Source organism: Stenella coeruleoalba (genome assembly GCF_951394435.1).
Source record: "Stenella coeruleoalba genome assembly, chromosome: 5".
In the NCBI taxonomy this organism is placed as follows: domain Eukaryota; kingdom Metazoa; phylum Chordata; class Mammalia; order Artiodactyla; family Delphinidae; genus Stenella; species Stenella coeruleoalba.
The window spans coordinates 96,436,983-96,461,008 of record NC_137150.1 but is presented as its reverse complement, the minus strand read 5'-3'; the positions used below and the strand labels follow the sequence as shown (position 1 = coordinate 96,461,008).

General features: G+C 39.0%; 1 protein-coding gene across 1 annotated transcript in view; it reads right to left on the bottom strand.

Moving 5' to 3' along the window:
• The window catches only part of ABI3BP (ABI family member 3 binding protein), a 258,261-nt gene that overhangs the window by 161,953 nt on the left and 72,282 nt on the right, over positions 1 to 24,026 (bottom strand). Inside the window, exons 3-4 of the mRNA XM_079921882.1 lie at positions 8,351 to 8,419; positions 4,167 to 4,299 (exon numbers count right to left, since the gene is read on the bottom strand). Of these exons, the coding sequence (XP_079778008.1) occupies positions 4,167 to 4,299; positions 8,351 to 8,419 (202 nt within the window). The remainder of the gene's footprint in view (positions 1 to 4,166; positions 4,300 to 8,350; positions 8,420 to 24,026) is intronic.

Sequence of the window (24,026 nt, the reverse complement as noted above, 5' to 3'; positions counted from 1 at the left end):
AGGGCCCTCACTGTACATTAAGAGCAAGTAAGTACAATGTGAACGTGTTAGAAAATGTGAAAAGAAAATTCTAAAAGAATCATAAAGCTTTAATAAGTTGGCAAAGGAGTGAGAACTAAGGCAATCTTGAACACTTTAACAAGCTGGAAACATGGGAAGGAAAAAATATGCTATTAATGGTGAAATAAATTGTGGTTTTAACTCTTCATCTGGGCCAATCTGGAAAGCTTTCTTTTGACCTTAGATATATTGAGGACAAACATGTACATTCTTCCTTTCAAAGCCCATTAAGAATAAAAACTGTAAATTAGGTACATCTACTCTCCAAAGAATGTGAACTCAGAAAAGGCTCTAAAAACATGGGAGAACCATATGGACCCTATGCAAATAGGAATGGAAACATACAACCAAGGATAAAGTGACTCATTAATGTTTCGAAGCTTAAAACAAATAAAACAGAAAACAGAGGTTTTCTCATTAGAAACTCACCACACGAGAGCTTTGATATATAAAGTCAAAAGTCAAAGTATAGGGGCTTCCCTGGTGGTGCAGTGGTTGAGAGTCTGCCTGCCAATACAGGGGACACGGGTTCGAGCCCTGGTCTGGGAAGATCCCACATGCCGCGGAGCAACTAGACCCATGAGCCACAACAACTGAGCCTGCGCGTCTGGAGCTTGTGCTCCGCAACAAGAGAGGCCGCGACAGTGAGAGGCCTGCGCACCGCAATGAAGAGTGGCCCCCGCTCGCCACAACTAGAGAAAGCCCTCACACAGAAACGAAGATCCAACACAGCCAAAAATGAATAAATAAATAAAATGTAAAAAAAGTCAAAGTATAATGTAAAGAAACCTTTCCAATAACTTGCACTTGCATAGTAATATGCAAATTACTAAACGATGCTATACAAACCAATGTGAAATGATTCTGTTTAAAAAAAAAAACAGAGACTTTACACATAGTGCCAAATATTAGAGTTAAATGGATTAAAATGACATCAGTTGATGTTCCTGTAGCAAGCCAAGGGCATTCAGATTTCAACAGTTTTGTCAGAATATGCTCCTGAAGGAAAACTTGAGCTGTACTAATCTTCTAATTTTCAAGGAGGAATCATTCCCTGTAACTATTATTGCTTACTCTAACCTACTGGATTAATCTAAATTCTAAACAATACCATCTACCTAATCATATGAGGGTGGATTTCTCCAATTCTGCATCTAAGTACACCAATTGAGTTGTTCTGGTGGATTTATTTGGGTGCTTATAATATGTACAGTATTTCCAGAGCTTTTAAATAAGGACTATTATTTTTTCTCAAATGTCAGCTCTTTATTAACTGTTCTAACTAGGGAGAAAGGAGGGATGGGTAAATAAAATTCACAAGGACTCCAAATGCTTCTTTTTGTCATTACCATTTAATTCTTCCCCTTTAGTCATGTCCTAACAATTCCCTATTTCTGTCAAGGATACTTTGATCCTCCCACATACTCACGTTTGAAACTTGGCAAGCATGTTGACATGTTATTATTGAATCTTTTAAAAAACTTCATTCTAGGTAGAATTACTTATTTTAAATATTGTGATTTGATGGGCATGACTCCATCTATTTGATGAGAAGAGCAGAGCCAGGGTGTATGGGCAAGGGGATGAGAGGGTGAGGTATACACATTGTCTGAGTAGCTTGGGGCCTTCAAGTCAATTGCCTTGGATAAAATTCTAACTCTATCCGGGCAACTGTTCCTCTACCTTCTTCATATTCATTATCTCCTTGTGCTGTCAAACCGTGGCAACCTCTATCAATTAGAATCAATCATCAGATAAGTCGTTTCATGGAGGGGTCAGCAGAACCAAGTGAAATTGAAGAAAAGGCTTGAGGACAGGGGAGGAAATCGTATCCAAATCCTGCTATATGAATTTGCAAGTTACTGAACCTCATGGATTTATCAAGCAAGTTGAGTAACCATTAAAATCAGCTACATTTTGTTACAAGAGTATCAGGTCTCCATCCTTCCCTTCTACCCTTCCTGCCCATCCCCTCCCCTCCCTTCTTTGTTTTCCTTCTTTCTTTCTTAGTAAGAGACTAAAAAAAGGAAAAGAAAGCAACCCTTAAGTGTTTGTTTTCTCAGCACTGGCACCCTGTGAACCCATTAGAAACTGAAGTTATCACAAGAAAGAAAGTTCTTTCAAGAGTCCATTTCCAAACAAAGTAAGTTATGGGTTTAGTAGTGGTTGAAATAAGGAATAGTTCAGATTCTTTGAAACAGCTCAAAATTACTTTTCAAAAAATTTAGTTTTGGCCTATCTTCTACATACTTTTCCCAAGAATTTCTTCCTTCAGAACTATGGACATGTGAAAGAAAATTTTTTTCTTTCTTAGTTTAGACTTCTTAATCAAAGTCATATGAAAGGTACTTCTGAGAACTTACAAACATTTTAAAGCTCTTTCTTTTCTGTTCAATTAAGACAAATAAAAAGAAATAAAGCACTATAAAAAATAGATATAAAGCAAAAAAAGTACATGAAAATGTTTTCGATATCTTTAGTACAAGGGAAATACATATTAAAATGGTAATGAGATATGACTACACTAGAATAGCTAAAATGAAAAATGTTGATGACACAAAATGCTGGTGCAGATGTGGAGCAACCAGAACTCCCATATACTGCTTGTGGGAATTTAAATGGAAAAATTAGGCCAAAAAAAAAAATCAAATATACATCTTCCCTGTGACATAGCAATTCTACTTTTAGGTATTGATCTAAGAGAAATTAAAAGATATATCTACAAGAGTCTTATACAAAAATGTTTATAAAATTTATATTCAAAATAACCAAAAAACAAGACACAATTCAGGTGTCCACCGTCAAGAAAATGGATCAATAAATTCTGAAATATTCACATAATGGAATACTACTCAGGAATAAAAAAAGAATGAACTATTTATACTTGCAATGTCATGAATGAATCTCAAAAAACATGCTGAATAAATAAGATAGACACAAAAAGAGAACATACTTTATGATTCTGTTTATATGGAATTCTAGAGTGGCCAACTCCAGTACTTTCTGGAGTAATGAAAATGTTTTATGTCTTGATGGGGTGTACAGTACATGGTTACACACCATTTTTTGTAATTGATTAAACTGTACACCTAAGATCTGTGCATTTTACTAGGTTTAAATTATTCCTCAATAACAAAGTTTTTTATGTAAAAAAGTAATGAAACAAATCTTAAACATTTAAGTCACTTTGAGTATTTAAAATTAAAAAAAATCTTCTAAAATAAAAACTCCTTGGTTGAAGCTTGAAAATTTTGATTGTCAGATGCAAAGTTTTGAATTTTGAAGCTACTGTAGTAAATACTTATGAAAAGCAAATATGATCTTATACCCAGTTTAGAATCATGGTTCAGCATTTATACAGTGCCCAGCACATAGACAATGCCAACTACATATGCTGGATGGATGAATGGCAGTAATTTAAAAATAAACTTAGGTTTTTCTTATTTTGTTCTGCCAAAGAAGATGGTAGCTTCATTTCCAACTGTGCTTTTCCTTGACCTACATTTCTCCATGTGTTCCTCCCTCTAGTTTTCTAAGTCAATGATCCCTAAGCTTAGGTGAAGTTTCTGATTCAGTAGGTCTGGAGACCTGAGAATTTCCATTTTTTATAATTTCCCAAGTGATGTTTATTGAGGCTGATGCTGCTTAGTTTAGGGACCACACTGAGAGAACTACTGTTTTAGCACTTCGTCAACTGACAGATCAAAGATACATCGTTTTCAAACCAAAGATGAAGCTTTGCAATTTTTAACAGTCTCTACTAAGTGCTTTCAACCTCATCCTCTGATTTTTTTTTTTTTTACACTTATCACTGATAACCCCACTTGCTATTTGGCTTATTTTCCTTTCTAGTTTTTTCTTCAGAAAGAAAAAAATACTTGCATGTGTTTTCTATTCAGATAGGTGATAACTCCCTGAAGGGTAGGGATCCTGACTAATGTATCTTCATTCCCCTCACACCTAGATCAGGCTCTACAGCTAATAGCTGATCTGTAAATACTGATGCTCCTGCCATTTACACATTCTTCTAAAGCATGTGCAGATACTATTGAAAGCAAGTGCCAATTTTCAGATGAAAAACAAAATTTTCCATAATGGTGAACTACCTGTCATTGGGACAGTGACTTGGCAATGTCCAGTCATGGTGAGGGTTGATGAGGAAGCCCCAGGACAGGAAGACTGAGCTTGGTGTCAGAGTGCCAACCACCAGCTGGAGAGGTTTGCGAGATCGTGCTTTACCTGCGGAGGTAACAGACAGGTTAATTCTTGTTAATATTTAGTGTATTTTCTTTTTTAAAAATAATTTTTAAAATATTTATTTATTTGGCTGCACTGGGTCTTAGTTGAGGCATGTGGGATCCTTAGTTGAGGCATGCAAACTCTTAGTTGTGGCATGCAAACTCTTAGTTGTGGCATGTGGGACCTAGTTCCCTGACCAGGGATCGAACTGGGGTCCCCTGGAGTGCAGAGTCTCAGCCACTGGACCACCAGGGAAGTGCTTTATGATTTGGGTAAAATAGACAAAGGTAATTTAGCAAGAGATGAAGAATGTGAAAGCATTAAGTTCCTTTTCTTTTTATATAGTGCACAAATATTAATAATGGTTTGCCCATGAATTTAAGCAGGAATCAAATGAAATACCCTTTTGAGATTTATGTGTGTGTGTGTGTGTGTGTGTGTCTGTGTACACATATAAACTATATACATTCCTAGTTTTTATTTTCTTGCGAGTCAGGGATGAATATGGAGGTCTTGGCTATTATCAATGAAATAAACACACACACATATAGGCATATATATACATATATATATGTATATATATATATACACTCAATTTTCTTTTACAGACAAAATAAATTATGCTTTTTTTTCCCCCTGGGACTGTGAATTAGTGTGAAATAACACCTTAGAAAAGAAAGCTTACCGTGTAGGTTGCAGGTTATAGTCTTTTTTTAAAAAAACTATTTGGAAGTGTAAAATCCCTTGTGAGACCATTGTAATAGCCTTTTTTTTTTTTTTTTTACAGTGAGTATCTAAATGGAAAAGGTGCACACATTTTTAATACTGCTGGAAGAGTACGAATAATACAGGAAGCACAGTTATTCTGATAAGACTAACTGGATTGGGGCAATGCTAAGAGTGATGCTGATATACCATTCTATATTCTTTTCAAGTATGTGGTGGGGGTGCAGACATTTGTTTTTTCAAAAATATTTGAAATTGCAGGCATGGGAGGAGAGTGAAAAAGAGGAGGGAAGTTTTTCGACCATGGAAACCAACACTGGCTCATAAAAGAAATCAGGGTACAATCTAATTGGATTAATTAAAAATCCAATGGGACCTAATAAAATTATGCAGCACTAATGTAAAACATATATGCTTTGTATTTCCATTAATTCTCTTTTTCATTTCATGATACTACGTATATTTGCTATAAAAAGAAATTTTATCTTCATCTACTGTAGTGTGAGCCAAACAGCAAAATGGCCTGTGACCTTTAGAAGGTGGGTAGGAGGGTACCCCTTGTATGAGCTTAGCTAAGGTTATCTGAACCAAACACCCTTGAAAATTGTGCCATGACTGTTGCTTCTGTCAGATTTAAGTTGTATAAGTTGTTATTCTAGCGGAAAAGCCCACTGAAACAAGAATATACACAACCTAGTGGTGGAAAGTTACTTCACTGTGACATAGATGAATTTTTAAAAGATATCTTAAATAATTTTCAAAGATGGTTATTGTTTAATTACTTGCAAACATGCAACTACACTTCTCTGAAAATTTGTCCAGATCCACCTGCAACAGTACCTTATCTATGATTCAAAGCGTTCAAGTTTGGCCCCCAAGGAGGGCAGATTAGAATCTGAGATAAAGGTGGGGGACATGGGTAGTTTGAAAAAGCCCTGAAGTGATTCTGATAAGTCTTTTTCCACCCCTGCGTTGATTTTCACTCACTCACGTAACACAGCTGTCTCATTTTATAGATGAAAAACAAGGCCCAGAGTAGTTTCAAGGTTGTCCAAGGTTAAGATTCAAATCCAGGTCTCCTGAATTATAATCTACTTTTCTTTTTACTATATCACTGGCTTAGCTCACAATGTATGAAGATAATGCCACTTAGAGAAAAAAGGTACATTTTTCTTTCCCCAAGGAACCTAAGGTTTACATGACTATCAAATAATTATTTCACTAAGTTTGGATCTTACTTTAAAAATGATTAAATAATTAAAATTTATGTGGCAGATACAAATATAAAATGAATGGAAGCTAATCCATGACTCATTACATCACTCTTAAATGCAGATTATAAAAACAAAAATTATATCTGTTGCCTGAAAGGAAAGGTGGGGTATTATATCCTGAGTGGGATGAAACAATTTCCTGTGTTGGTCATCATACTGAAAAATAATCTCTAAGGCCAGCGTCACAGAAGCCCCCAAATGAAACGAAGTTATAAAATGCTATTAAGTTGTAATCACTCTCTTGACCTTCCTCACTTCTTTTTGTATATTTGTTTTATAATCATATTAAGAAAAAGTTCAGTGACTATGAAGCCAGAATCCCATAAAACCATACTCATGCTTCCTGACTTTATTGTTAAATATTCTGAAATAGAATCTTGAAATACTGATGAGAGTACATTTCTTTTCAAGTGTATGGAAAGCTGCCTGGACGACTACCATTAGTAAGTTGTAAGTACTGACTGAAATTTTCCTTGCACTTTGGGATAATATAAGAGGTCAAGGAAAAGGATCTGTATTTCTCAAAATACTTGACCATTTATTGCTTCTCTAAAAAGAAAAGGAAACCAACAGAAGGAGGGGAGGGGATAGTGGCAACTGATTTCTGGTAACCAGGCATGGCTAATACACCTAGGAGACAGAATACAGAGCTGCAAAGGGCGCCTTTGCTCAGTGTATGTGAATATCTGTACGCTCCCCCAACCTTTCTCATCCCTTTAAGAAAGATCCTTTTTTCTGTGTGGCAACCAGAGTACTGTAAAAGACAAATATGATTAGGAAATAATTATTTTGAGAACAGTTCATATTAGAACATGAAAAAGAAAAGAAAAGTACTATGATCAACTTTATCTAGAGTAGTAAGATGTGACATCAGATGTTAAAAGCATATTTATAGTTCTATCAGTCCTTCGTAATAGCAACGGCTTCCTTATTTGATCTGAGAAGAAATTTTAGCAGTGAAATTGGGACAACACAGGATTTTTTTGGGGGGGGCTGCGTTGGGTCTTCGTTGCTGCGTGCGGGCTTTCTCTAGTTGTGGCGAGTGGGGGCTACTCTTCGTTGTGCTATGCAGTGTTCTCATTGTGGTGGCTTCTCTTGTTGCGGAGCATGGGCTCTAGGCACGCGGGCTTCAGTAGTTGTGGCACATGGGCTCAGTAGTTGTGGCCCATGGGCTCAGTAGTTGTGGCCCATGGGCTCTAGGATGTGTGGGCTCAGTAGTTGTGGCGCGCGGGCTTAGTTGCTCCGCAGCATGTGGGATCTTCCTGGACCAGGGATCGAACCCATGTCCCCTACATTGGCGGGCAGAACGGCCCCATCAGGGAAGTCCCGGGACAACATAGGATTTTAATCTTCCTTAGTCATGCAGAAATGTTTCTACTTTTTTATACATATGGTATCTACTTTCCTGTTTTAAGTCTCCCTAGCCCTGGGAAGATGGGTGTTGCACTGCTGTTTTATGAAAGAAGTCCTATTTTCTATGTTTGACTAAATACAAGAGATTTAGAAGGAAGAGGTGTAAATAAAATCCAAGTTCCAACCCATTTAACACACACGTAAATGAGTTATGCTTTTGAAATGTCAACAGTTTCCTTCAGCAAAGGTTAGACATCAAATTTTGCCCTAAAAAATCTGAAAGGCACAAGAGCGGGCTTTAGTTCACACATTACAAAATAGAGACAGGCCAACAGGAGTTAACTCTAAATGAGCACTTGCTCTGGGCCAGGCCTGTCCTACGTGTTGCGTATTTGTGGACTCATTTAATCCTCACGCAGACCCTACCATACGTCAGAATGGAGGCACAGAGAGGTTCAATAATTTGCCTCAATCCCTGCAGTTTGTATGTGGTGAGGCTGGAAAAGACCCCAAGAGCCTCTCCCACCAGGCTATGCTACTCCCCAGGCAGGGTTGCGTTAACGGGGGTCTGCTGGGCATGGTACATCTTCTAACCTATATTCCTGAGACAGCCCCAAGCCACGTGGTCTTTGTGGGTAGAAAAGAGACGAAAAGGCATGCTTTAAAGTTAATTAAAAAAAAAAAATCAACAAAAATACCTGAGCATGACTTCTTTTGGCTGGGAGGAGGAGCGGGCCGCACGACTATCAGATATTTAGGCTCAGCATCTGGAAACAGTAACATTATTTATCAGTAAGATTCTTTGCGAACAGAGTTCATGACAGCAAACCCATTCCTGACTCAGTGTTCCCAGCTTTAGTCAGCTTTAGTCATCGTAACCACAGCACGGGTGGGTGAGAGGGTCCAGGAATTCAGAAAGTTCAAATTTCTCGGGATAGTCCAGGCCATTAAGTTTTTAAAATGAAAATTAAATCCAGATTTTCAAAACCCCATGGACAGGAGTCAGGGAGAAGTCTTAAAAGAATTATGCTAGACACAGATTTCATGCCACATTTTCATCAGTCCTTTTCTCTGCGAAGAGACTTTTTTAAAAATCAGATCATATTTCTTTTGTTATCCTACTCCTCACAGAGGGTCAGTCTGGTGCTTCAAAGTCACAGAAGGAAAATCATACTTGTGCAGGACACAAGAGTCTCACCTGTTGAATGATCTGAAATTGCTCACTTTCTTGGGAATCTGAATATTCATAACATCCTACCTATTTTTTTATCCTGTTTGCATTTCAGTCTGTTATCACATCCAATCAATCATTTTCATGAACAATTTTTAAACAAAATCACAATTTAAGTTGGTATAATTTTCACCTAAAATATACCAATGGAAAATAGAGAATCTCTTTTAAAAAGATTTAGGTTTTATGAGGGAAATCTGTGGGCTGGTATCTTGATAATTTTAAGGTTCACAGGTGTCTGTATTCATCAAAACATTGAATAGTAATGACAAGGTCCTACTGTATAGCCCAGGGAACTATATTCAATATCCTGTGATAAACATAATGGGAAAGAATATGAACAAGAATACGTGTATGTATAACTGAGTGACTTTACTGTACAGCAGAAATTAAACACAACATTGTAAATCAAATACACTTCAATAAATTTTAGCAACCTAAAAGTATAAAAATTAAAATGTGGACAGTAAAAATAAAAATTAAAATATTTAGTTTTTAAATAAAATGATATTTAGACAATCAATATGTGTTAACTCAATCAGGGGCTGATAATTTATCAAAGTTTTTAAAATTGATGTTTTCAAGAGGAATGGTTGGGGCTTCCCTGGTGGCGCAGTGGTTGAGAGTCCGCCTGCTGATGCATGCAGGGGACACGGGTTTGTGCCCTGGTCCGGGAAGATCCCATATGCCGTGGAGCGGCTAGGCCCGTGAGCCATGGCCACTGAGCCTGCACGTCCAGAGCCTGTGCTCCACAACGGGAGAGGCCACAACAGTGAGAGGCCCATGTACCGCAAAAAAAAAAAAAAAAAAAAAAAAAAAAGAGGAATGGTTGGTCTATACACAGTGTATAAATAAGCCAAATACACTCTGGGCATATAAAATAGCATTTTATAAGCAGCTCTATTGGATTAATCAATTGATTGATGGGTATTATCTACAATATTTCTTCAGTAACTCTGGATCCTGGAACTCATTCTACACCACACTTCATCCGGATGCTGTAGTCAATCGCAGTTCACTCCTACTTGCTCAGACGGAGCTCATGTCTTTGTTTTCTTTCAAATATCTCCCCTCCATGTGTTTGAAGCCCAAGGCTTTATGGGGCTGACCTCATTCTCAGCCAGAGACAACCTGGCCTTCAACCATGTTTAATGACTCAAGCCTTTGTCTTTTTCCTGGACACCTCACCAGGCCCTATTTGCTATAACCTGCTGCAGTAATTACCACTGCAAAAGATAAACCAGGTAACCTCTTGAATTGACCTCAGAGCTTTGGCTCATTGATCGTATTGGTGCCTAATAACCAAAATACAGATAGAGGAGCGTTCGCTGTGTTTCAGTCTCATGTATTTGAAAGCATATCTTGCTTAGTGGAGCTTATATAAGGAAAAGCTCAACTTAAATCAAGTTCTGTAGTAACAATATAATAACCATTTCCTGATTTTATTTGGGATATAGAGCAATATAGGTATTAAGAAACTACTGTGTGTTGAGTACTTCCTATGTGCTGGATACATTATATTCATAATTTAGTTACTCCTCATGGCAATCCTACCTGACAAGAACTATTCTCATCCCAATCTGTAGATGAGGTCACTGAGGCAGGGTCAGCCTCATGGGCAGCATGTACAGTCACATGGGCCCCATGTTCAGAAGGGTCCCACGCTTGGTTTAATATCCTGCTGTCACCATCATGAAATTCTTAATACTTTTATCTTTGAATTCATGTTTTATAAGGGCTGTCCAATGGGATAATGGAGCATGAGTGTGAGCAGAGCAGATGAGAACAATAATGCATGTCTGCACTTCCTTCCATCCATGTATAGCATTCTAGGTACCCATTAGCATAGCATTCCAAAGGGCCCATGTCGTGTGGGAGTCCAGTAAGACTCAAAGGTCAAATAAGGTAAGCGTATTACATCTACCACTGAGTAAGGGTCTGTGGAAGGGAAACTGACAGCCCTGTGAGGTCACACTTCCATTTGAACCAGAACTTGCTTCAAATGCAGAAAGAAGGCAACAGCATTTTAAGAAACAAAAATGACCAAAGAATCCTATCATGTCCTTTCTTATTCATGTTCCTTTCCTGTATTAGCCAGACACTGACGCTGAAAATTAGGACACAGAGGGAAAGGAAAAGCTAGAGAAACCCCTGCTTCCTTTTGTTTTCAGTTCTCCCTCACTCGTGAGTAAGTGGAAGGCAGAGGGTATTAGTAGAATGAGCAAGCATCAAAAAGTTGAGTTCTGTGCATTTCCACTAGTGTGGCAAGAATAAAGTACGTATGCATGAACTACAAAATACAAATTGTGTCATTTTAGTGATTCTGCTTAGGACTTAAAGGATCTTACATTTGCATTTAAAACTAGCACTGCACAATATAAAGAAATACTAATAATTTACTCGTCATTTTTCTTTACTTAAATGACCTTAAATAGCAAATAAAAGAGCACCATGACAAGTTGAGAAACTGGAAAAAACTTTATATTTTAGTACCTTTAATGACATTTTTTCCTGGTTTTTGAGCCATGGACCCTGTGTTTTTATTTTGCACTTGGCCCTGCAAATTATGTAGCTCTTAATCTTGTCCCCAAAATGCCCTTTTAATAAGTCTCTGGAACTCACTTCTAGAAAACAAAGCTAAATCCCATTTTTCTTAAATTGTTCTCATTGTGGCAGAGTAGAGTTAGCCTTTTATTTCCTTCCTTGATACACGTTAATTCAACTATACCTCAGTGGTTTTTTTTTTTTTTTAAAAAAAAAGGCCTGAAATACTAGAAAAATAACACACATAGAAGCTAAAGACAGTGCCATGATCTGAGACATATGGTTACATGAGCAATTTAAACGTAATTTTTGTTATGATCACAGTTGTTCTGCATAGAGCATAGGCTGTTACAGCCAATTACAAATTGGAACAGATGTCGGGACTTGGGTGCATATGTTGGCTCTCACTCTCATTAAAAACTTCCAAATTCACGCATTTCAGTAGTCTTTATGTTCAGTTGGGAACACAGACGTGGAAAAATAGAACAACTGAAAAACAAGATTTCTATTTCTGTTCTGCACTATGAAATTCTTTGTGGATTTGTAGCAGTCTGGAAATATATACACTGTAGCCTGATCAGAAATTTTGGCAACACATGCCAAAATCAACTACTTTTTAGAGAATGTGTATTATTAAGAAATTTTAAGAAAATGTATAGAATGCAGTTACCTTGACAATTTTTCCATTCCTGACAATGTTGCAGACTAATTAAATCTAATTTGCTTCATATTTTGAATGCCCTGTGGTGGAGGATACAGACAGCTTCCTGTTTAAGGAAATCTACTATTGAAATTCTTTATAAAGTCCTAGATTTTTTGGTAACACAAATAATCTTCCCATACTCGCTCTGCTCAAAAAATCCTAATTCTCACATTTTTGTTAGGGGACATTTGCATTGCAAGCCACACTACTTCAGGATGGTGTCGTAGTGAGGTTTTTTCTCCTTTTCCTGCCATGCGAGTTTCCACAAAAGAAACAAAATAAGCCAGGATGATCCTAAAGGAAATCAGGTAAGGGACCCGAACAAACAAAATAATGTACTTTACCCCTGTCATCTTTTTAACAGTTTGGTTTCATCACAGACTAAATTTCTGGGTAAGAGCATGGACCCTGGAGCCTGCACTCAAATCCTGCTCAGCTAGTCGCCAGTACAAGGAAAAATACTTAACATCAGTGCACCTAGTTCCTCACATGCAAAATTGAAAACTCATAGTACCTGGGCTCATAGGGGTTTTAGTAATGATTATTCGCAGAAAGTGCTAATTTAATGTTAGCAATCATAATGATGATTTCTTAAAAGCAGAATTTTGTGTCCTAAGAGCCCTGAGGACATATTTTAAAAAGAAAATGTTCAAAGCCGTTTTTGTTTTGTTTTTTTAAAGAAGATGTTGGTGGTAGGAGTTTATTAATTAATTAATTTATTTTTGCTGTGTGTGTCTTCGTTTCTGTGCGAGGGCTTTCTCTAGTTGTGGCGAGCGGGGGCCACTCTTCATTGCGGTGCGCGGGCCTCTCACTATGGCGGCCTCTCTTGTTGCGGAGCACAGGCTCCAGATGTGCAGGCTCAGTAGTTGTGGCTCACGGGGTCAGTTGCTCTGCGGCATGTGGGATCCTCCCAGACCAGGGCTCGAACCCGTGTCCCCTGCATTAGCAGGCAGACTCTCAACCACCGCGCCACCAGGGAAGCCCAAAACCGTTTTTTTTTTAAAGCAAGCAAAGATTTCAAAATGCAAAAATTTCACTAAAAGAGAAAATTACACCCCACCCTGACAAAGATTCTCTCTCTTGACCAAATTCTTATCAGGCTCTTCTGAGCTCTTGCTCAACTAGGCTCTGACATTTGGGCTTCTGTGTTCATTTCTGCATTGTCCAATTAGAGCAGGAATCCTGAGACAGTTGAGCCAGAATCCGCCATCTTCCATACTTGATTACACTTGGTATCCAATCAAGTTCCTCATCACCCTCCATCTCACAGATGATATCTGATCACCCTGGCCTATCTTCATCAAGAACCCTGTTAGGTCAGTTTCGCCAGAATCCTCCCTGACCCCTGATGTTTCCTTTCAGTAATTTTCCATCCATTCACTCCTACTCTGCTCCTTAGCTATAATTCCCACTTTTCCTTGTTATATTTGGAGTTGAGCCCAATTTCTCTCCCTCACTACAAGACAACACTGCAATTTCCCCTATATCTATCACAAGAACCCCCTCCCCCTTGAATAAAGTCTTCCTTACCATCTTTAACAAGTGTCACTGAATAATTTTTCTTTAACATTACTTGCTCACAAATATCAATGCAAAAAATCCTGTAAAATACATTGACAAGCTGAATCTGGCAGCACATAATAGTACATTACAGCTAAGTGTAGTTTATTCCAGGAACGTAGAGAAAAAAAAGCACCGATTTCCACAAGTGCTGAAAAGGCATTTGACAAAATTCAATATCAATTCTTAATTAATACGGATTTAATAGAATACTTCCTCAATATGATAAAACCTACTGTAAAATATCTGAACCACGTTCTTTAAACATGCAGGACCCTAAACATACATTTCTGTTGAGTAACTCCCTGGCTTTATCAGAATATTGAACCCTCATTATTCTGTCCGTTTTATTACTAAATATTTTTAAATGTTACACTAGGATTTTTTTTTGTAACCTGCTTCAGCATTTTTATTGAGTGCCTGAGACATGGATTAGGAAAATAAACAAAGAATGATGTAACCAATTATATTACATATTCTTTTACTCCAATGATGTAGGAATATATAAACCGAGGCAGTGGATTGGAAGCATTACTGGAATATTTACACCTAAAGCCAAGCTTACCAGAATTGTGAGTTAGAACAAACTTGCTTATGAAGGCCCCAGATTTAAGCTTCCATGTCCATTTCCCTCTTTGACTATCTCTTTACCAGATGTGGTAATCCTCATCAAGCTTATTTTCATTTGTTCTTAGAGAGGATCACAAAAGCAACTATTTACAACATAGCATGAGTGAATTCATATTAATACACTACCCCTACTCATGATCTGTTCTATTTTAATTACATAAAAGACAAGCATATGTCCTCTACTAAATATATACATGGTATCAAGTAACCAATGGGGAGAATCTTTTGGCCTAGCACCCTTCCTAATTCCTTTCTTCTGTCCCTGAAATCACAATATACAGAGAACCACCTTCTCCATAAGCTAAAGACAGCTGGCTTGCAAACATCCTGTGAGAGACCAGATCTGTGGAGGGTGTGCAGGCTTTACTCTAGCAGGAGAGGGCCAGGCACCACTCTGCTCTCACAGTTTTGCTTTTAAGATCTGGGACCCTCTGGACTCAATCAGGGAAGGTGGACATCATCCCAGACACTGTTCAAGGCCCAGAGAGAAGTTTCAAAATCAAAATCAATTTCCAAGTAACTTTGAGCCTGTTAAAGACAGTCCATAAACACCTTTTGTCAGTAGTTAGGTTTACTTTTGATTAAAAAAAAAAGAAGTCCAGACTGTTTCTATCGTGATTTGGACGTTTAGAAACAACACTGAGGGGGCTTCCCTGGTGGCGCAGTGGTTGAGAGTCCGCCTGCTGATGCAGGGAACATGGGTTCGTGCCCCAGTCTGGGAAGATCCCACGTGCCACGGAGCGGCTGGGCCCGTGAGCCATGGCCGCTGAGCCTGCACGTCCGGAGCCTGTGCTCCGCAACGGGAGAGGCCACAACAGTGAGAGGCTCGTGTACCGCAAACAACAACAACAACACTGAGGCTTAATCCTCGGTTCATCCCCAAACAGGAGGGAGACAACTCCCTCTGGGTCCCCAGTGGAGGCTGGAATCTCCTCTTGCTCTCTGGAGGTAGACGGAGTCTTAGGATGGACTGGAGAGTAAGACCCTTGAGCTGCTGCCCTGGAAACCTGCCAAGGAGAACACTGGGCACTGAGCCAGAGGCTTGTTCACAGAACGGGTCTCCTCTGAGCAGCTGTGCTCGCCCATGCAGGGATTTTGGCCAGCAGGCACCTGATACGGTGGTGGAGGACCAGCCGACAACAGGGCTTAGTGCAGGCGAGGTGGTCTTGAATGCAATTAAGCCATACAGCATGCAGAAGTTGGATGGGCCTCCATTGGGACTGTACCAGCTCCTTGGGATTTTGAAAACTGTGGGGGCAGTGAAAGAGTCTTAAGGAAAAGATATTCAACTTTTCATGAATCTAGCAGGTGGAAGTTGACTGGTTTTAATTTGATCTGGAGACATAACATCAACATATTTATGTCTGAAACTCAAATGGTAATTTGACAATATTCAATATAAGGCTGTTTTATAGGAAATGGCATATTAAAAGTTCAGAATACCATACTTCATTGTTTCTAAGACATACTTTTTCCCCAGCTTTTGAAATCTTTCAAATAAATTTAACAGTCAGTGGCATGGTACATTGGCCAGGGGCAGTTTGGTCCTTGCTGCCACTGCCTGACACCTTCCAGTAAGGTCAAGAAAGGAACAGCTTCAAAACTGGCTGAAGGGCTTCCCTGGTGGCACAGTGGTTGAGAGTCCGCCTGCCAATGCAGGGGACACGGGTTCGTGCCCCGGTCCGGGAAGATCCCACATGCTGCAGAGTGGCTAGGCCCGTGAGCCATGGTCACTGAGCCTGCGCGTCTGGAGCCTGTGCTCCGCAACGGGAGAGGCCACAACAGTGAGAGGCCCGCGTACCGCAAAATAAATAAATAAATAAAATAACTGGCTGAAGAGGGTCAGTGATTTAGAAGGAAACCCAGGGGAGCAGTGTTTCTAAAACATGGCCTAACCACTGTTCATGCAGGCACAGAGTGATGTGGTAGAAAAACAAGGCTACCGATAGCTCTGAGTTGAAGGGTGAGGAATGAGAGTTGGATTCTCAAGGTGAAGAATATTTAGCAGTAATTTTTCTTTTGCTTACTTTCCTTTTAATTTTTTTTTAAGTAATACACCTCTTCCTCCCCAAAACCCCAGTCTAAACATGAGAAGAAACATCAGACAAAACTAAACTGAAAGACATTCTACAAAATACCTAACCACGACTCCTCCAAACCATTAAGGTCATCAAAACCAAGGAAAGTCTGGGAGATTGAGTCTACAGGAGCCTAAGGGGACATGACTAGGTGTGATGTGGTGTCCTGCATGGGACTTTGGAATGGAACAAGATCTTAGGTTAAAATGGAGGAAATCAAATCAATTGTGGACTTTAGCTAATAATGTATCAATACTGGTTCCTTAGTTGTGACAAATGTACCATGTTAACCTAAGATGTGAATAGGAGAAATTGAATGTCAAGTACACAGAAATTCTGTCTTATACTTGCAACTTTTCTTAAACATAAAGCTATTCTAACAAAGAATTTATTAAAAATAAAATCATCTGTTTTTACAAAAAATAGATAATATAAAATTTATGTATCAGGAGATGGCTTCAAGATGGCAGAGGAGTAAGACGTGGAGATCACCTTCCTCCCCACAAATACATCAGAAATACATCTACATGTGGAACAACTCCTACAGAACACATACTGAATGCTGGCAGAAGACCTCTGACATCCTGAAAACCATGTGGCTGACAGGGTTTTGGTGTTCCGGCCAGGTGTCAGGCCTGTGCCTCTGAGGTGGGAGGGTTGAGTTGAGGAAACTGGTCCACCAGAGACCTCCTGGCCCCATGTAATAGCAGTCGGTGAGAGCTCTCCCAGAGATCTCCATCTCAATGCTAAGACCCACCTCCACTCAACAAACAGCAAGCGACAGGACTGGACATCCTATACCAAACAACTAGCAAGACAGGAACACAACCCCACCCATTAGCAGAGAGGCTGCCTAAAATCATAATAAGGTCACAGACACCCCAAAACACATCACTGGACATGGTCCTGCCCATCAGAAAGACAACATCCAGACTCATCCACCAGAACACAGGTACTAGTCCCCACCATCAGGAAGCCTACACAATCAACTGAACCAACCGTAACCACTGGGGGCAGACACCAAAAACAATGGGAATTACGAACCTGCAGCCTGTGAAAAGGAGACCCCAAACACTGTAAGTTAAGCAAAATGAGAAGACAGAGAAACACACAGCAGATGAAGGAGCAAGGTAAAAACCCCTCAGACCAAACAAATGAAGAGGAAATAGGCAGTCTACCTGAAAAAGAATTCAGAATAATGATAGTAAAGATGATCCAAAATCTTGGAAATAGAATAGACAAAACGCAAGAAACATTTAACAAGGACCAAGAACTAAAGAGCAAACAAACAATGATGAACAACACAATAAATGAAATTTAAAATTCTCTAGAAGGAATCAAGAACAGAATAACTGAGGCAGAAAAACGGATAAGTGACCTGGAAGATAAAATAGTGGAAATAACTATCTCAGAGCAGAATAAAGAAAAAAGAATGAAAAGAATTGAGGACAGTCTCAGAGACCTCTGGGACAACATTAAATGCACGAACATTCAAATTGTAGGGGTTCCAGAAGAAGAGGAGAAAAAGAAAGAGACTGAGAAAATATTTGAAGAGATCAGAGTTAAAAACTTCCCAAATATGGGAAAGGAAATAGTCAATCAACTCCAGGAAGTGCAGACAGTCCCATAGAGGATAAATCCAAGGAGAAACATGTCAAGACACATATTAATCAAGCAGTCAAAAATTAAATACAAAGAAAAAATATTAAAAGCAGCAAGGGAAAAACAACAAATAACATACAACGGAATCCCGATAAGGTTAACAGCTGATCTTTCAGCAGAAACTCTGCAAGCCAGAAGGGAGTGGCAAGACATATTTAAAGTGATGAAAGGGAAAAACCTAAAACCAAGATGGCTCCACCCAGCAAGAATCTCCTTCAGAGTCGACGGAGAAAGTAAAACTTTTATAGACAAGCAAAAGCTAAGAGAAATCTGCACCACAAAACCAGCTTTACAACAAATGCTAAAGGAACTTTTCTAGGCAGGGAACACAAGAGAAGGAAAAGATCTGCAATAACAAACCCAAAACAATTAAGAAAATGGTAATAGGAACATACATATTGATAACTACCTTAAATGTAAGTGGATTAACTGCTCCAACCAAAAGACAGAGACTGGCTGAATGGATACAAAAACAAGACCTGTGTATGTGCTGTCTACAACAGACCCACTTCAGACCTAACAACACATACAGACTGAAAGTGAGGGGATGGAAAAAGATATTCGATGCAAATGCAAATCAAAAGAAAGCTGAGTAGCAATTCTCACGTCAGACAAAATAGACTTTAAAATAAAGACTACTACAAGAGACAAAGAAGGACACTACATAATGATCAAGGGATCGATCCAAGAAGAAGATATAACAATTGTAAATCTTTATGCACCCAACATCGGAACACCTCAATACATAAGGCTATTGCTAACAGCCATAAAAGGGGAAATCGACAGTAACAAAATAATAGTAGGGAACTTTAACACCCCACTTTCACCAATGGACAGATCATCCAAAATGAAAATAAATAAGAAAACACAAGCTTTAAATGATACATTAAACAAGATGGACTTAATTGATATTTACAGGACATTCCATCCAAAAACCACAGAATACACTTTCTTCTCAAGTGCTCATGGAATCTTCTCCAGGATAGATCATATCTTGGGTCACAAATCAAGCCTTGGTAATTTAAGAAAGTTGAAATTGTATCAAGTATCTTTTCTGACCACAGTGCTATGAGACTAGATATCAATTACAAGAAAAAATCAGTAAAAAAAAAAAAAAAAAAAAGTACAAACACATGGAGGCTAAACAATACACTATTAAATAACCAAGAGATCATTGAAGAAATCAAAGAGAAAAGCAAAAAATACCTAGAAACAAATGACAATGAAAACACGATGACCCAAAACATATGGGATGCAGCAAAGGCAGTTCTAAGAGGGAAGTTTATAGCAATACAATCCTACCTCAAGAAACAAGAAACATCTCAAATAAACAACCTAACCTTACACCTAAAGCAATTAGAGAAAGAAGAACAAAATAACCCCAAAGTTAGCAAAGGAAAGAAATCATAAAGATCAGATCAGAAATAAATGAAAGAGAAATGAAGGAAACGATAGCAAAGATCAATAAAACTAAAAGCTGGTTCTTCGAGAAGATAAACAAAATTGATGAATCATGAGCCAGACTCATCAAGAAAAAAAAGAAGACTCATATCAACAGAATTAGAAATGAAAAAGGAGAAGTACAAACTGACACTGCAGAAATACAAAGGATCATGAGAGATTACTACAAGCAACTATATGCCAATAAAATGGACAACCTGGAAGAAATGGACAAATTCTTAGAAAAGCACAGCCTCCCAAGACTGACCCAGAAAGAAACAGAAAATATAAACGGACCAATCACAAGCACTGAAATTGAAACTGTGATTAAAAATCTTCCAACAAACAAAAGCCCAGGACCACATGGCTTCACAGGTGAATTCTATCAAACATTTACAGAAAAGTTAAGAAACACTTACACTTCTCAAACTCTTCCAAAATATAGTAGAGGGAGGAACACTTCCAAACTCATTCTACGAGGTTACCATCACCCTGATACCAAAACCAGACAATGATGTCAGAAAGAAAGAAAACTACAGGCCAATATCACTGATGAACATAGATGCAAAAATCCTCAACAAAATACTAGCAAACAGAATCCAACAACACATTAAAAGGCTCATACACCATGATCAAGTGGGGTTTATCCCAGGAATGCAAGGATTCTTCAATATATGCAAATCAATCAATGTGATAAACCATATTAACAAATTGAAGGATAAAAACCATATGATCATCTCAATAGATGAAGATAAAGCTTTCGACAAAATTCAACACCCATTTATGATAAAAACCCTCCAGAAAGTAGGCATAGAGGGAACTTACCTCAACATAATAAAGGTCATATATGACAAACCCACAGCAAACATCATTCTCAATGGTGAAAAATTGAAACCATTTCCTCTAAGATCAGGAACAAGACAAGGTTGTCCACCCTCACCACTATTATTCAATATAGTTTTGGAAGTTTTAGCCATAGCAAAAAGAAATAAATAGGAATCCAAATAGAAAACGAAGAAGTAAAGCTGTCACTGTTTGCAGATGACATGATACTAAACATAGAGAATCCTAAAGATGTTACCAGAAAATTACTAGAGCTGATCAATGAATTTGGTAAAGTAGCAGGATACAAAATTAATGCAAATTAATATCTTGCATTCCTATATAGTAATGATGAAAAATCTGAAAGAGAAATTAAGGAAACACTCCCATTTACCATTGCAGCAAAAAGAATAAAATACCTAGGAATAAACCTACCTAAGGAGACAAAAGACCTGTATGCAGAAAACTATAAGACACTGATGAAAGAAATTAAAGATGATACAAACAGATGGAGAGATATACTATGTTCTTGAATTAGAAGCATCAACATTGTGAAAACGACTCTACTACCCAAAGCAGTCTACAGATTCAATGCAATCCCTATCAAACTACCAATGGCATTTTTCACAGAACTAGAACAAACAATCTCACAAGTTGTATGGAAACACAAAAGACTCGAAATAGCCAAAGCAATCTTGAGAAAGAAAAACGGAGCTGGAGGAATCAGGCTCCCGGACTTCAGACTATACTACAAAGCTAAAATAATCAAGACAGTATGGTACTGGCACAAAAACAGAAATATAGATCAATGGAACAGGATAGAAAGCCCAGTGATAAACCCACACACATATGGTCACCTTATTTTTGATAGAGGAGGCAAGAATATACAATGGAGAAAAGACTCTTCAATAAGTGGTGCTGGGAAAACTAGACAGGTACATGTAAAAGAATGAAATTAGAACACTCCCTAACACCATACACAAAAATAAACTCAAAATGGATTAAAGACCTAAATGGAAGGCCAGACACTATAAAACTCTTAGAGGAAAACGTAGGCAGAACACTCTATGACATAAGCCACAGTAAGATCCTTTTTGACCTACCTCCTAGAGAAATGGAAATAAAAACAAAAATAAATGGGACCTAATGAAACTTAAAAGCTTTTGAACAGCAAAGGTAACCATAAATGAGACAGAAAGACAACCCTCAGAATGGGAGAAAATATTTGCAAACGAAGCAGCTGAGAAAGGATTAATCTCCAAAGTTCACAAGCAGCTCACGTAGCTCAATATCAAAAAAACCAAACAACCCAACCCAACCCTTGGACAGAAGACCTAAACAGACATTTCTCCAAAGAAGATATACAGACTGCCAACAAACACATGAAAGGATGCTCAATATCATTAATCATTAGAGAAATGCAAATCATAACTACTGTGAGGTATCAGCTCACACCAGTCAGAATGGTCATCATTGAAAAATCTACAAACAGGGCTTCCCTGGCGGCGCAGTGGTTGAGAGTCCGCCTGCCAATGCAGGGGACACAGGTTTGTGCTCCATTCCGGGAAGATCCCACATGCCACGGAGCAGCTAGGCCCGTGAGCCATGGCCGCTGAGCCTGTGCGTCTGGAGCCTGTGCTCCACAACGGGAGAGGCCACAACAGTGAGAGGCCCACGTACTGCAAAAAAAAAAAAAAAAAAAAAAGGAGAGAAAAAGAAAAGTACAAACAATAAATGCTGGAGAGGGTATGGAGAAAAAAGAACCCTCTTGCACTGTTGGTGGGAATGTAAATTGATACAGCCACTATGGAGAACAGTATGGAGGTTCCTTAAAAAACTAAAAATAGAACTATCATATGACCCAGCAATCCCATTACTGGGCATATACCCTGAGAAAACCATAATTCAAAAAGAGTCATGTACCACAATGTTCACTGCAGCACTATTTACAATAGCCAGGACATGGAAGCAATCTAAGCATCCATCAGCAGATGAATGGATAAAGAAGATGTGGCACATACATACAATGGGATATTAGCCATAAAAAGAAACGAAACTGAGTTATTTGTAGTGAGGTGGATGAACCTAGAGACTGTCATACAGAGTGAAGTAAGTCAGAAAGAAAAATAAATACCATATGCTAACACATAGATATGGAATCTAAAAAAAAAAAGGTTCTGAAGAGCCTAGGGGCAGGACAGGAATAAAGACGCAGATGTAGAGAATGGACTTGAGGACATGGGGAGGGGGAAGGGTAAGCTGGGATGAAGTGAGAGAGTGGCATGGACTTATATACACTACCAAATGTAAAATACATAGCTAATGGGAAGAAGCCGCATAGCACAGGGAGATCAGCTGGGTGCTTTGTGACCACCTAGAGGGGTGGGATAGGGACGGTGGGAGGGAGATGCAAGAGGAAGGAGATATGGGGATATATGTATGTGTATAGCTGATTCACTTTGTTATAAAGCAGAAACTAACACACCATTGTAAAGCAATTATACTCCAATAAAGATGTTAAAAAAAATTTATGTATCAATGAGTCAAAGGAAGCTCCCTCACAAGCCCCAGGGATGCAAAAGCAGTGTCATTAATCAGCAGCTTTATTCTGTCTTAGATTTATATAAAATAGTGGTATGATTTATAGTTAAAGGTACTTTAGGATTTGATAAGCTAAGGTAACTATTTTATTGGAAATCAATGTGGCATATCACAAGACTCCTATTAAGTACAACGTCATCCACAAAACCTGAAAAAAGAATCTATGGTCATGGAAATCTCCATATAGAAAATTATTAGTTTTTCTCTGCATCTGCAAGCATCCACATGCCACACTTGGCTGTAATCTGACCTGAGGGGTACAATCCAAATTTAAGTATTCCCTTTATCTTTTAACATCTGGCAGACAGCTCCTGTGCCTTATTTCATCAACACTGAGTAATGTCTGTTTGAAAATTACCCTTGAAAAGCCTCCTTCTGTTTTAAGCCCAGGCAGAGAGTCCCACTCACGGACTATTCAGTTCTTAAAAAGCACAATCTTAAGTGCGACCACTCTACGGGTAAGCAAACAGAGCTTCAGGGGGGCCCTTGGTGCTGCAGTTCTGTCTCAGCTGCCTTGCCCGTGCTTCAGACACTGTTCCCTCACCTGCTGGTCCATGAAGGAGGGCTGGAAGAGAGCAGTCTCGCTGAGAGAGGGGTGCAGTCTGGTGAGGGGGTTGGAGGGTAAAAAGACCATAAAATGCTACTTGTCTACTCATCGCTTGAAAGGCTACTCTAAGCAGTTGTAAATTTCAGTCCTGTAACCAACCTTGCTCCCTGTGCCCACCCCCATTCTCACATTCCGGTGACAAAGTAAGGATAACAAATTGACACCACAGCAGCAAACTGCTTTCAGCAATGGGGTACAAATGATTTGTATTTGCGGTACACGGGCCTCCCACTGCCGTGGCCTCTCCCGTTGCGGAGCACAGGCTCCAGACGCGCAGGCTCAGCGGCCATGGCTCACAGGCGCAGCCACCCCGCGGCATGTGGGATCCTCCCAGACCGGGGCACGAACCCGTGTCCCCTGCATCGGCAGGCGGACTCTCAACCACTGTGCCACCAGGGAAGCCCAAATGATTTGTATTTGAACCGAAGTCCACATCCATTCTGAAGCCTGGTTACTAGAAAATGAGAAGCTCAAATATCACTGAGGCAACAGATGT